Source organism: Danio aesculapii, chromosome 16 (genome assembly GCF_903798145.1).
Source record: "Danio aesculapii chromosome 16, fDanAes4.1, whole genome shotgun sequence".
Classification (NCBI taxonomy): domain Eukaryota; kingdom Metazoa; phylum Chordata; class Actinopteri; order Cypriniformes; family Danionidae; genus Danio; species Danio aesculapii.
The window spans coordinates 23,746,030-23,761,796 of NC_079450.1; the positions used below are offsets into that span (position 1 = coordinate 23,746,030).

The 15,767-nt window shown below is 36.8% G+C and overlaps 1 protein-coding gene across 1 annotated transcript in view; it reads left to right on the forward strand.

The window, feature by feature from the left end:
• Positions 1–15,767, forward strand: part of usp45 (ubiquitin specific peptidase 45) — a 52,716-nt gene that overhangs the window by 19,785 nt on the left and 17,164 nt on the right. The window contains exons 7-9 of the mRNA XM_056475561.1: positions 1,183–1,278; positions 1,742–1,872; positions 12,381–12,468. Coding sequence (XP_056331536.1) covers positions 1,183–1,278; positions 1,742–1,872; positions 12,381–12,468 — 315 coding nt within the window. The remainder of the gene's footprint in view (positions 1–1,182; positions 1,279–1,741; positions 1,873–12,380; positions 12,469–15,767) is intronic.

Below are 15,767 nucleotides of genomic sequence, written 5' to 3' on the forward strand. Positions count from 1 at the left end.
CCATGATGCGAATCTCCTGTTCCACCACATCCCAAAGGTGCTCTATTGGATTATAATCTGGTGATTGTGGAGGGACATTTGAGTACAGTGAAATCATTGTCATGATCAAGAAACCAGTCAGATGATTCGTGCTTTGACATGGCATGTTATCCTGCTGGAAGTAGCCATCAGAAGATGAGTACACTGTGGTCATAAAGGGATGGACATGGTCAGCAACAATACGTTGATGCGATGCTCAATTGGTACTAATGGGCCCAAAGTGTGCCAAGAAAATGTCCCCCACACCATTACACCACCACCACCAGCCTGAACCAATCTTTCAATCTTCTATAGTTTAATTTTGGAGAGCCTGTGCGAATTGTAGCTTCAGTTTTCTGTTCTTAGCTGACAGGAGTGGCACCCGGTGTGGTCTTCTGCTGCTGTAGCCCATCTGCCTCAAGGTTGGAAGTTGTGCTTTTCAGAGATGCTCTTCTGCATACCTCAGTTGTAAACAGTGATTATTTGAGTTACTGTTGCCTTTCTATCAGCTCAAACCAGTCTGATCATTCTCGTCTGACCTCTAGCATCAACAAGGCATTTGTGTCCACAGAACTGCCGCTCACTGGATATTTTCTCTTTTTCGGATGATTCTCTGTAAACCCTAGAGATGGTTGTGCGTGAATATTCCAGTAGATCAGCAGTTTCTGAAATACTCAGAACAGCCCGTCTGGCACCAACAACCATACCATGTTCAAAGTCACTTAAATCACCTTTTTCTCCCATTCTGATGCTCGGTTTGAACTGCAGCAGATCGTCTTGACCATGTCTACATGCCTAAATGCATTAATTTTCTACCATGTGATTGGCTGATTAGAAGTTTGCATTAACGAACAGTTGGATGTGTACCTATTAACGTGGCCGGTGAGTGTATAACTACAAGGATAAATTACATTCTTTGTGTTTATTAATCTTTTTCTTTAATTTTTTTTTAATATGTCACTGTCAACCTTTGCTAGAATACTTGAATATAAAATAATTGCAGCCCTAATCTTGTTTAGTCTTTACAGGCTGGTTTCAAACTTTGATCTGAAGTTGATGTCCATTTGCATGTGATTTACTTTTCCCAAACACATCACTGGTATAAATAGAAATGCGGACAGAAAACATTTGAGAGTTTACTTATCTTCTTACTTTTGGTTTTAGAATCTCTCTCAGACCCACATGCTGAATGACCTTATTCAAGACGTCAAGGAGAAAGGACATAAGATGAAGATCAGCCCCTCCACTGAGACTAACTTGGTACATTCCAACTGCCATACACTGTATTAGGGTTGTTGCTAGATAGGATATGGATGCGGCCGGAAGTTAACGAGAAATATTTATATTATTTATTAAATTTCACATTTATTATATTTTATTAATGTCTACCCCCACCCCAACCCTAAACCCAACCATCACAGTAATGTAAAAACAGTAGTTGTACTGAGTATTATTTATGCTATCTATTAAATTACCCAATAAATTGTATTTTTTAACGCCTACCCCCACCCCAACCGTCACAGTACTTTAAAAATATTAGTTATTGGTATACAGTGTCATAAAAAAATGCAGCTATATGAATGTGCATATCGCACTTCCGGCCGGCTGCATATCCGATCTAGACTTTACCCTGTATTAGTCTAGTCTCTATCATAATCTCATTCGCATTCGCTTTTAAATATTCAACCTGTTTGATAGATGATATATTATGATTTTTTTGTAGAGTTCGCTGACTGTGACGTTGCCCAGCCCTGAACCCCTCACCTCAGCCATGTTCCTGTTCCTCCAAAGCATGAAGGAGTCTGGAAAAGGGCCTGTATCTCCCAAGATCCTTTTCAACCAGCTCTGTCAGAAGTATGTCATTTTTTTAAATATACACTATGTAAAGCTGTGTGGGTCAGTACTTTTAAACAAGGCTAATTGTGCACCACAGTCACTCAATGGCTGGATAAATCCCTACTCTTGGGGGTTGATTTTTATGCCATGTACAGGTTGAATGGTTCACTGACTGTTGTTTAAATGTTGCTTGAACGTGCTGAATGGTTGGGTGGCTCAGACAGGAGCCTGCCAGGCAGTTGGGTGTCTCTCTGGTGCTTCTGTGATATGAACTCAGGTACTGTGCCTTTATCGGACCTGTGGGTTTGCATATGCGTGCATGTGCGTCCTGCTCACCTGGCATCATCTCGGCCTTAAGCGCAAAGTTCATTTGAGCAAATACACATCCATAAAAACATCAGCCATTGCGACTGCATAAAACATTCACAGTGCTATGAGAAATGAAGGTATACTCATAGTTCTTTGTTTGGCAACACTGATATAATGTTTATATTTAAAAGGGAATAAAATTTTCACGAGCAATATTTGGATCGTGCATTTTGTAGTGCTCTGTTTAAATGAATGTTCTCCTCAGCAGGAGTGTTGAAATATATGGATTTTTTTCCAAATTAATGAACAAAGCAAAAGCAAATTCTTAATTAATAAATTAATTATATTATTAATTAAATCAAGAGCAAAGCAGAAGATGCTTCAGGAAGTCTCAATGGCAAGAGACAGTGTTTTAAAGACAGTATTTCAATGTTTTTTTTTTTTCCTTTGGTGGTAAAACTGAATTCTCAGTATCATGGTCATTCATAAATCATATTAATATGCTGAAAGGCTTAAGCAAATGTCCCATTATTATTATAAGCTTAAGCTTATTTGTATATATATATATATATATATATATATATATATATATATATATATATATATATATATATATATATATATGTATATATATATATGTATATATATATATGTATATATATATGTATATATATATATGTATATATATATATGTATATATATATGTGTATATATGTGTATATATGTATATATATATATATATATATATATATATATATATATATATATATATATATATATATATATATATATATATACTAGTCAATGCATACAGACCCTGAGAATGCTTCAATATCGCTGCCATATTTGTACAGTGCTCCCTGGACAAAAGTCATTCAATCGCACTTAGTCAAGACTAAAGCCAATCTGAAGATGCTGAACTTTTGCGCTGCATACGGGTGTAATAACGAGCAAACAAAGAAAACCAAGCATAAAGGTAGAACATTTCATAGGTATTACTTAGTTTTTTTATGATTTTGAATGTTACAAACTTTTATGCTCAACAAGTAATGTTATTGATTGTAATACAGTCACTTAATGCACTGACCATAAGGAAAAGTAGCACCAACTAGGCTCATGCTAGTTTTGTTGAATGAAATCAGCAAACAATGTAAATGAAATTTGACGACAAGATTGTCGGCTAAGTGAAGTAACGGCTAGTTTTTGTAGTAACTTTTAAGAGTACCTGATAACATGACAGTGCCTGCGCCTCAATCTCCATACTGTCCACCCTAAATAATTAAATATTACAAATGTTATATACCATTCAGATCAGAAAAGTGGATATGCACATTGAGATGCAGGGATATCGATGGTTCACACAAGTCATTAATAACGGAGCTTCATTCACAAACTAATCGCTCCCTCCATTAGAATTAGAAGTGAAAGCAGGAGAGGGGGGGTGTATTTCAGGACATGGATTAGATCCAATTTAATAGGGAGGGAGGATAATACATTTCCATGCACACAAACACATGCTCTTTGTTGGCAATGCCCGTTCAGTCATCAATCGTTGTAGTAAAGTGGTGTAAAATTATTCATTCATTTTCTTTTCGGCTTACTCCCTTTATTATTCTGGGGTCGCCACAGAGGAATGAACCGGCAACTTTTCCAGCATATGTTTTTAAGCAGCAGATGCCCTTCCAGTTGCAACCCATCACTGGGAAACATCCATACACACTCATTCACATGCACATACACACACACACACACACACACACACACACACACACACACACACACACACACACACACACACACGCTCATACACTATGGTCAATCTTAGCACACCTAATTCACCTGTACCACATGTCTATGGACTTGTGGGGGAAACCGGAGCACCCGGAGGAAACCCACACAAACACTGGGAGAACATGCACACTCCACACAAAAATGCCAACTGACCCAGCTGAGGCTCGAAGGAGCGACCTTCTGGCTGTGAGGCGATTGTGCTACCCACTGCACCACCGTGTCACTGATGTAAAATTATAATTTTTATAATTAAATAAAATATTTGCATACTGACCAGTGGGAAAACCCCTGATCATAGATGTATGTATATATGTGTATACATCTATGGCTCTGGATGGCTGTTCCTCCGCTACACAGTGTTTCCACATTCATTTCAAAGGAGCGCTACCCTGTACCAAAATGGCGGTTCTATTGACTCATTCATTCCAATAGACAACAAAAGTGTAGGCAGTGTAGGCAACATCTTTGATATTTTATGAAACCTTCTGCTTAATTTGTACTAAAACATTTGAAAATGCACATAATATTGATTTAATTTAATTACAGCATGTGCATTGTATCTGAAAAGCTCAAATACTGCTCAGTTAGCTCAGACTGACCACCGGGAAAACTCCCGATCATAGATATACAGTAGGTAGATATGTGTATCGCTCTGGATGGCCAGTCCCTCCACTGCATCTTTGTTCCACATAGAAGGACTACCCTGTACCAAAATGGCGGCTCTATTGACTCATTCCTTCCAATAGACAACAATAGCATAGGAGACACCTAATAAAAATATCTATGAAGCTAATTTCCTGTTATTATCAATGCTGAAAACTGTTATATGTTGAGAATTTCTTAGACAAACAATTTAAATTTAATTTAAATGAACTTTGTGACAAAAAGTCCACATTTGATCAGTTTAATGAATCCTTTTTTAAAAGGTTTTATTAAACATTTGCTTAATTTGTACTACAACATTTGAAAATGCACTTAATATTGATTCAGTTTAATTATAGTATGTGGATTGTATCTCAAAAGCTCAAATACTGGTGAGTTACCTATATCCCTTACTATTGTCACTGATACAGACGTTTTTTTTTCACGATAGATAAAGATAATCTGGTTTGTGTTTAGGAACCATACAAATGTCATGCTCTCTGTTCACACACAAGTCTGTTTTTATAACGTTAAAGATTTAACCACACTAAATCTCTTCCTCGCATACACTATTAATGTAACTCTCACTCTCTTCACACACACATGTACACTTTCAGAGCGGCGGCTCATGGGGTCAAGTGAAGGCCTTCTGTGCCACTCCGTTTATATGTGTGTGCGCGCACTTCTGTGATCCGGCGTGTCCTTGACTGGAAAGATCCTGTTTGTTTAATGCGTTTGTTGACTGGCAAACTGCGGGTCACAGCTGCTGGTCTGATGGGGTACTTGAACTGCTGCGCCATCTTGTACACCATCTTGTACATTTGCTAGTTTGGACAATGTGGCAGAATGGCGTCTTTTGAGACGTGGTGCTTTAAAGGACAGCATTTTTGAAGGTGGGATGAACACCAAACATAAAATGGGTGAAGAACAAGTAGCATTCGTGTGCGTGTTGGGTGTGTGTTAGACAGCTGAGTGCTGTTGGCGTTGTTGATCGAGAGCCAGGTCACAATGCCAGCTGGACAGATCTGAGCAGCACCAGTGCCAGCAGTGGTCCAAAGAGCAGTGAGTGGCTTTCCCTGCTCCTGGTGCCTGTAAACACACACACACACACACACACTGACCCTGAGCCCAGATGTCTTTACGTTTGCTGCAACTTTGCAAAAGTGAAATGGTACTTCTTTCACATCTTTTACAGATAAAAAGAGATTTAAGCAATCATGTCCTGGTTTCAGTTCAGTACTGTTCTGATTGTGTGAGGTGGTGATGTGCTGCCAGCCTGTTAAGTTGCTATTTTGGTCTTCACATCTGTTTCATTTCATTTCATCTTACTGCTCTGTCATCATTTTATAAGGTTCATCTGGTTACAGGTTATGCAGGGCCATTACTGCCACAGACAAGTTCTCCTGTAATAACTAGAAATGGACTCTCATATGGTATCTCAGTGGTCTATTGTTCAGATTATAGTATTATAAATGTTTAGGCCTCAGACGTGGTCCTCCAGTGTTTATCAGTGTAGAAATGACTGAGATGGCCAATCAAATCAGAGTAGGTGGAGCTTTATTGTTCACAGATTAAAACGTGAATTCCAGCATTTATTTTAATGTCTGCCAACTAGAGCTGTGGGAGATATGGCGAAAGCAAAATCTCTCGCTTATTTAATTTTCCCCAATAGTGTTTGATCCAATTTAGCAGTATGACGGTATATATTGTTACCACGAAATTAAATGTGTTGCGTAAAATAATTTTTAAATTCCACATATAGCACAAAATGTAAATAAGTGTGGCCAACTCACATGCAGCATGCATGAAGCTGAGAAAGATGCTCAATAGGTGACTGGCAGTGTTGAAAATTGCTTTACACTTTCAACAAGAAATGATCACTTGGTATCAATATGTATAGAAGAATTATAATTCTTTATATTTAGTATTTTTGAAAAGAAAAATCTTTTGATATTTTTCCTAAATATGAAACATAAATTTGTAAACTATTTAAGTTTTATTTTACTGTTACCTACTTGGAATATATTTAGATATGCGAGATGAAGAAATGTTTGATAATAATAATAACATTAATAATAATAATAATAATAATAATATTAAGGTCAACAAAAAACTGTGAATTGTGACATACAGTGGAATTTGTTGTTTGTGTAAATGTTTGTTTACTATAATTATAAGGTTAAAAATCAAACACAAAATAATCAAATAAAAGCAAGTCCTTTTCTTCTTATTTTAAGCATATTTATTTGATTGAGACCTTTTGTATGTTTTTTTGTATGTTAACTGTAGAAAAAGCTATATTGTGAAAAGTATCATTAACATGAAATACATTTTTTCATACCATGAAATAACATTTTTGTCATACTGCCAATACCTAATTCAGTCTAGTTTTTTTTAAACTATTCAACTTAACTTACATGATTCAAAAAAAAAAATCTTAAAAACTGAGCAAACCGTATGGATACGGAAAGTTTTTTTTTTTTTTTTTCAAGTGCTCCACAAATTAAGTGCCTAATTTCCAACTTATAACACACAACTAAACACATATTTTGCAAACTACACAAAATGAGACAACAATTTTTATTACCCTTACATGTTATGATCCGGAGGAAGAAGAAACTGATCCATATGAACTGTAAAAGTTACTGATCAAGTCCATGTCAAAGTCAGACAAAGTACCACAGTCTCTGCTGCTCCTTCAGTAGCAAACAGCCAACGAATCTCGTGTTGCAGCGTAGGGTATTGTATCAAAAATCATTAAAACGACTAGAACAAGCACAGCACAAGATTGGCTATACTGTGGTTTTGTTGTGAAAATGAGTTGTGTCGACGTCGATGAGATCAAACAAAAGATCCGAATCCATCTCTATTCGTTTATTCGACTCTTGAGTCAAATATTTCGCTAAAGAATCAATAGTTTTAATCAAGGTACACTTTCAGATTTAAACCTCAGCTGGATGTTTTCAGTCACTGAGCGCCGTGTTACACACTGCATGGAAGCTCATTTTCAAAAACCCATGATAGGGGCTCTATAATAGTTTCCATTGTTTTTATCATTATTTCCAATGCTTCATGGGATTATAGTTCTTTCCCTCATTAAAGATTTTGTCTTTTTGCTTGATTTTTATATGCTACTTTGCTTTAAATCCAAGTTTGTAATTTATTGATTCTCCCCGAACTGGTTTTTAAAAAAATATATATGTATATATTGAGGGAATAAATAATCATTAGACATTCTTAAAGAACCAGATCTGTTAAAAAGATGGATAGCCACAAATGCATTTATGTTTGTTTATAGTGCGTCACAATTGAGAATTAAGTATCCAAGAGATCCAATGCCAATTTATGTCTTGTTTTACAGTCCATCATGGTAATTCTGTTGGCATTTCATGTTTTGTGCTCTGCTAAGATGTGAATGTTTTATGTATCGGACTGCTGTAGGATGCTAGTGTGTGTGTTTCAGCATTGTGCTGGGGCTGAGTGGCGTCTGGTACTAACTCATCCGCTGTTAATTGTGTTAGTGGTTCCAGCTGTCCGTCTGTGGCAGGGCCATATTGAGCTCACCGCTACAGGCTCCTTCAGCCTTCTCTTCCAGTGGAATGAGCTTCCAGAACAGTCTCTGTGTCTCCCACCTCTCCCACTGGAGCCCGTCTCACCCGTCAGCTTCAGCTTTCCTCCAGAACACAGTTCTCAGTCCTGTACTGTCCTGCAGAGCCTGGACCAGTCAGTGTCGTTGCAGTTAGACAGATATCTAGAGGAACGTTTGAAGCTGATGTGTTTTCAGACACTTAAATATAATTTTTTTTTAATATTAGTTGATATCTAATGTAATAAATATACTTAATCAGATTGACGTTAAAGGTATAGTTCACCCAAAATTTGAAACCTTCACTTGTTCCAAACCTGTTGGAGTTTTCCTTCTGTTGAACACGAAAGAAGATATTTTGAGGAAAGCTGGAAACGCTGAAACTATTGGCTTTCATACTTATTTTTCTTACTAGTATGGACATCAATAGTTACAGGTTTTCAGCTATATTCACTATATCCTGTGTGTTCAACAGAATAAAGAAATTCATAGAGGTTTTACCCTCTTGAGAGTGAATAAACTAAAATAACATTGATTTTTGAGTCCTTACTCACACCAAACTTTGAACTAAACAGTAATTTTTGACACTTGAAACAATGTTAAATAAAAAAATACAAATCTAAGTTGTAAGTTTACATGTTTTAAGACTTTAAGACCCCATTTTAAATTGCTCTTTTTTAATAGACTGGGAGTTTTTATGAACATACGAATACTGCTTTAGCATAGTGGTGTTGATGATAAAAGGTTCAATTGAAGGCCATCTCTGCAGACCCTCTGCTTATGACCTGTGTTAACAGCAGGTGGCTCAAGTTCTTTAAGGCACTCTGAGCCAGGCATAACGTCACAACTCATCAGCCCATGGTAGAGGTGCTCCAGACTGCCTGACCATCCGTCCTGCCAGTGCCTTCGTTCATTCACCCAGTCTGCCCTCACACACAGGGTTAGCAAACTGAGCAGGTAATAGCAAAATCATTGAGCATATGGACTGCTTAAGGCTCGACCCAACACCTTGAATTGCCCTTTTACCCTTGCATTCATCACCAGACCAAATGGTCTTCCTATCATCCTGACCAGCTCTAAAAACACAACAGGTTGATGCAGGACCGGCTCCAGCCATCCATATGCTCTCCACAGCTGGCCCACATCTGGCCTGGACTGAGGGTCTGACTCTGAGATGATGTTTCCTAAACGCCCAACACGTTTTTCTGCTAGATTTAGCACCGGATTTGCTGGGGGGAAGGACAAATGCATCTTCACATCACCACTGTCCTTCAGTCTGGCAGACTTAAGGTGGTTTTATCTAATCTCAGTTTCTGCAGTGTTATTTTAAACATGGCAGATATGATATAAGTGTCGATCGCCATACATTTGTTGTCAAAAATGGCTTTTCGAAATATCTTGCCTGAAATTTGCATGTAGTTTAATGCAGAATAATAATAATAGTAATAATAACAATAATAATTCCTTACATTTATATAGCGCTTTTCTGAACACTCAAAGCACTTTATACATTTTTGGGGGGAATCTCCTCATCCACCAGCAATGTGCAGCATCCACCTGCATGAGGCGACGGCAGCCATATTGTGCCAGACCGCACACAAAACACCAGCTGATTGGTGGAGAGGAGACAATTGATGATGCCAATTATTATATGGGGATGGTTAGGAGGCCATGATGGACAGAGGCCAGTGGTCAAATTTGGCCAGGAGGTTTTTCGAAGGACATCCTGGGATTTTTAATGACTACAGAGAGTCAGGACCTCGGTTTAATGTCTCATGCGAAAGACGATGCTCACTGAGCAGTATAGAGTCCCCTATCAATATACTGAGGTGTTAGGACCCACACAGACCACAGGTCTTGCTAACACCAGTTCCGGCAGCAACATAGCTTTCTCATGTGGTCTACCATCCAGGTACTGACCAGGCGCAGCCCTGCTTGGCTTCAGTGGGCTAAGGTAATTGCATCAGTAGTCAGGGTGTTGTTTTGTGGTTGCAAAGACATTAAAATTTACTCGTAAATCCTTCTTTTTTTTTTTTTTTTTTACTCCAAGTTTTATTGTCCCCCAAACAAAATTAGTAAGTGATTATAAATAGATTTGTAGTGTCATTCATATTTCTAGCACGTCTATGAGCAATAATAGTGATAAACATAAAGTACATAAAGAGAGTTGCAGATAGCTAGCTGTTGGCTATAACGGTTAAAGGTGCAATAGGAGATCTTGGAAAATGCTAACGTTATCCTGATAGCACTACAAGCCTACGTTCAAAGCCATGCCTCCTGAACACATGAATGCACACTAGACAATGGCTGCATCAGAAATCACATACTTCCATACTATATAGTCTGCTAAAAACAGTATACGAGTCGAGTAGTATTCCGAACAGTATGTGGGAAGTACCCGGATGACCTACCTCCAGCAAAATTCTGAAGTGCGCATGAGATGGATGCTATGCTATCCCATGATGCACCGCGAGAGAATTCATGAATGGTTGTGAAGTGATACAACTGACGTGGGTAGGTCACGTGATCATGACGAAATGCCGGATGTAGTACGTCTGAGTTCAATTCATACTCACATTTATACTGTATAAAACATATTTTTCTAACTGTCGATTATTAAATTCAAATTTAAATGCAGTACCTACTGAGTAGTAGGCGATTTTGGACACAGCCAGCATCACTACAATATTATGTAACATTCACCAGAGAGAATAAAATTCAGTTTTCACATACCAAACTTTAAAAAAGAAGGTTTTTTGTTAATATTTACCTGGACGTCTGAACCACGTCCATGAAACCGCTGATAACAAAATCATTTTTGCACAAACGCTGTGCAGAGGTATGCCATTACATATTTTGACAGTCAGGTAGGACAACCTATCGTTAAGTTTGGACTGAATGTTTTGATTGGATGACTGTTTCTTGGTCCGATGCCTTCCATGAAATATCATAATACTCATAAATACATTTGAATCACTTCAATCAAAGGGCCCCTTTTTAAAGATTTAAGATAATTCTTTTATGTCTCCACAATGTGTCTGTGAAGTCTGTAAAAACACTGCTGTATGGACATCCATTGAACCGGGATTGAAGCATTGTCTTTTATAATTGTACTGACATGCCGCTGTGGCAATAAAGACTGTAAAATCGCTGTAATTTATCACAAACATGCACTGTTTTAGAAACACTTTAAACTTGATGATGATTGATCATCACATCGAGCTCCAAAGATCTTTTAATTCCAGTTGCTTTGCACAGGTCCTGTCTTGTTGATATGATTATATGCATTGCTATGGAGACTTGTTAATACGCGGCTGTCCATCAATTCGGTGGGTGGGGAAATCACACTCCTATGTCACGTTGCGGTGGGCCTCAAAATGGGAAGGATTTGGATCCTATTTGAACGTTAGGAAATTTTTTAAAAAGAGGCTTATTGTGTTTCTATAACCTCAATATGATTGTGGACACACTATACCTACACACACTTCTGTCCAAACAGCTTACAAAAGATGATTTTCATAATAGGTTTCCTTTTATGTTTGCTATCAGGATATAAAGAGACATTCAACGAAAAAAACAAAAATTGTTTCTGAGGACAATCACCTATTGCACCTTTCAACTACAATCTATATAGACCATACAGCCTCCTCCCCAAGGAAAAAAAAACTAACATCCTAAAAACGCTTAATTGTTTAATATGGTATCTTTTATATATAGAAATGCATGAACGAAACACTCACAGTCTCCGTCTTTTAGACTTTTTACATTTAATTTTCACTTCAATAAATTCCAATCTTAGATTTGTAATTCAGCTGAATGAGAGAATTGGTTAAAGGTCTGAATGTGTTTGTGTGTCTGTTTGTGTGTGTGACCAACTGACCTCGGCTGGTTGAATGATGAAATGAAAGCAAATGAAAGTTGTCAGGGAAATAATAATAGCAGCCTCTGAGTTCCAGAAACCTGCAGCGAGCAGCGCGAATCTCCTCGTGCAGTGTCAGAGGAAAGGCCTTGAGAGAAGATTATGGTCATTCTTCTCCCATCTTTACTCCTCTGTATGCTGCCGATTGGTTTTTGTGTGTGGCTAATTGGTGTTTGCGTGGCTTTGGCTCCTTTTGTCCCCGTAGATATATTTACACTTGTGCCAATGCATTTGTAAGATTGAGAAGCTCATTGTGTGTGTATGTGTGTGTGTTTGCAGGGCTCCTCGTTTTAAGGGTTACCAGCAGCAGGACAGTCAGGAATTGCTGCATTACCTCCTGGACTCTATGAGAGTGGAGGAGACAAAGGTGAGTGTGTGAGATTGTGTGTGTTTTTTTTTTTCTTCTTTTCTTTTAATAAGGATTAACTCAGGACATGTTTGCTTGTAAGGTTGGAGTAAGATATATACCAAAGTAGTGTATCTGCATAAAATTCAGCATTACATTTTCAACATTTAGTTAATTAATAATGAATGCATATTGGTTGAATTTAGCTTTTTTATGAAGGTGCGGTAGATCAAAATGCCATTTGTACAAAATGTTTTATTGTAAATAAATAATAATTTCATTTATTTGAACAAATGTACTGTTTATTATAATAATATTGATAATAATAATAATTGGTCCCACTTTTTATTAAGTGTCCTTAACTAATATCAGGCATGTGATTTTTCCATATAAATGCGTATTTCCATATTTTCCAAGCTCAATGGGGCGACACCTGTAATTTGAGTTTTTTTAATTTATTAAAAATTCGTCAAAGCAGACGATCCGCTTCATTCTGGACATGTTTCAGGGTTGTAATTGTAGGCCTACCTACTGTGTGTATAACATAATGATATTGTGTGGTACTATAATGTGACGAAGCCGCTGAGATATGCAAGATTATGAAATCGCTTTGAATGCATGTACGGCTGTGCACACTTTTTCCACGCTCACATTTGCATGTCACGACCACGTGCGCTCTGTGCACATTATAAATAAAGCTGCAGGATGCACATTTGTTATTATTCTCTGCAAATCATCTGTCCTTATGTCTTCATTTATTGAATGCTACAGCATAGCACCTCTAAGTTACTACCTAAAAGTGTCACAAGTTTAGATGATTCTACAAATTTATAAAAATATATATTTTATAATTAATTAAAACAAGGCTCTCAAAAATGGGACGTAGCCGAAGGAAAGGGAAAGTCATAAATATTAGTGATGTGATTTTTTTTTTTTTCAGGGTGGAATGTTAAACTATATTAGGCTGCTCAATTCTACTGAACTTAATATTTTTACAGTTCGAATTGTTGACTGACTAGTAGTTTAATTATCACGTTGGAATAAAGTCGACTAAATTACAGAGATAATTCTGTGGATACAAGAGAACTAACCGAGTTAGTGGCACCATCTAGTGTTGGTGTGTGGATCTGTCCCGACATTGAGGTACAAAGCATAAACCTATTAAATATCACTTAGGTCACTATTAAACTGCTAAACATTTAAACTGATAAAACAAAAAAAATGAAACTTAAATTGTGTGGCCAATAACAAATATTTATATAAAGAATATTATTTATTATTATTTTTAGAATTGTTATTATTTATTATTTAAAAAACACACACGTAAATATATTTATATTATACAGTTGAAGTCAGAATTATAAAACCCCCTGAATTATTAGCCCGCCTGTTTATTTTTTCCCCCTATTTCTGTTTAACGGAGAGAAGATTTTTTTCACCACATTTCTAAACATAATAGTTTTAATAACTCATTTCTAATAGCTGATTTATTTATATTTTCCATGATGACAGTAAATAATATTTGACTAAATTTTTTTCAAGACACATCTATACAGCTTAAGGTGACATTTAAAGGCTTCACTAGGTTAATTAGGTTAACTATGCAGGTTAAGGTAATTAGGCAAGTTATTGTATAATGATGGTTTGTTCTGTAGACCATCGAAAAAAATATAGCTTAAAGGGGCTAATAATTCTGACCTTAAAATGTTTTTTAAATAATTAAAAACTGCTTTTATTCCAGTCAAAATAAAACCAATAAGATCTTATATGTCTTGTCTTCCTTCTTTTTTGTCCTCGGCAGATCTCATGCCTGTAATATGTACTTACATCAAAATATAAATACAGTCTACTTAATGTGTTCAAAATGTATTGCAGTACACTTCTGGTGCTCTTGAGGTGGTATACGGGTATGATTAGGGACAGGTTTGGTGCTATTGGTAGGTTTAAGAGTGGGTTAAGGTGTAAGGGATGGTCAACAATGTAATTATAAATGTGATTACAGAATTAATTAAAAATGAATTACATGCTGGTGTTTAAATTATAAGTATAATGTTAAAAACATGTATTTACACAATTAGTACATTGTAATGATTTATTAATTTTAGTGCAAGTGCATACAATGCTCAGCATAATTGAATACACTTCCTTTTAAAAATCAATATTTGTATCCATTTCTCAGTGAATATAGGCAATGTATTGTGGTGCATTTAAACAAAACAGATTCATTGAACAGATACATTTATTAAAATAATATTTTAGTCACCAAACAAATTTAGAAATTGAAAGATAATACAATTAAATTCAAGCAAAATATTGCAAAAAAAATTACAACCTACAAAATTTCAACAAATGTCTATTTTTTTGCTTCTCTTGATTTTTTTTCCTCATTTTTTTAATTTGTATTTAATATTTTTCTATAACATATAAATTTGGCTGTACTAGTTTTTGGACCGTTATCATAAGTTATTTTCTTAGATAAGCTCAGATTTGGCTCCAGTACTGACTAATCTAACTTCCTAGATTTAAAATAGATTTGTGAGGGTGTACTTATATATACTGAGCATTGTGTTAGGTAATGCTACTTAGTATAAAGTGAGACCTAATAATTAAATGCAACATTAATTTTCTCCCATATAACCTCCAGATTATAAATACAAAAATGAATGGAGCATAACTTTAACTCACCATTAGACAGTGTTTACTCATGTAGCTTCTTTCAGTTTCAGGTGGACTGACCACAAACAGAAATTAAAACCAGGTCTATAGGAGGTCTTGTTTTTAGAGTTGCACTCAGTTCATATATAATCTAAAGCGGTCACTGCACAGGGCAAACTGACACTGGCACATTGACCTCTCTCAGGCAGATACATAATACTTTAATAGGGTGTTTCTTGTAGAGCGATACAGCTAGTGGGTCTGTTAATGTGGACATGCCAGGGGCCAAGACCCACACATCCCCACCAGTGGCCTTAACTGCCCTAAGAAAGCGGGTGCAGCATCAGGCGCTGAGCCCCAGGGCCAGCCAGACCCATTCAGACTTGTGAATGTGGACAGTTGTGCCACTTAGGAACCTTGCAAGTGGCGCGACTGGCCTCATTGTGCATCCTGGGAAACAGTCAGCTGCTTGTTGATGCTTTGTGATGGAGGTCCTTTCCCACCTCCTTCTCTCTCTCTCTCTCTCTCTCTCTCTCTGTCCACAGTGAGGGGAGGCGGGGAGAGGGGGGAGAACACACAAACAATCTGCTTTAGACGCTCCTCCTTATTCATTACTTGCATGTATGAGTATTAATATATCAGATTATCTGTCTGATATATTACAG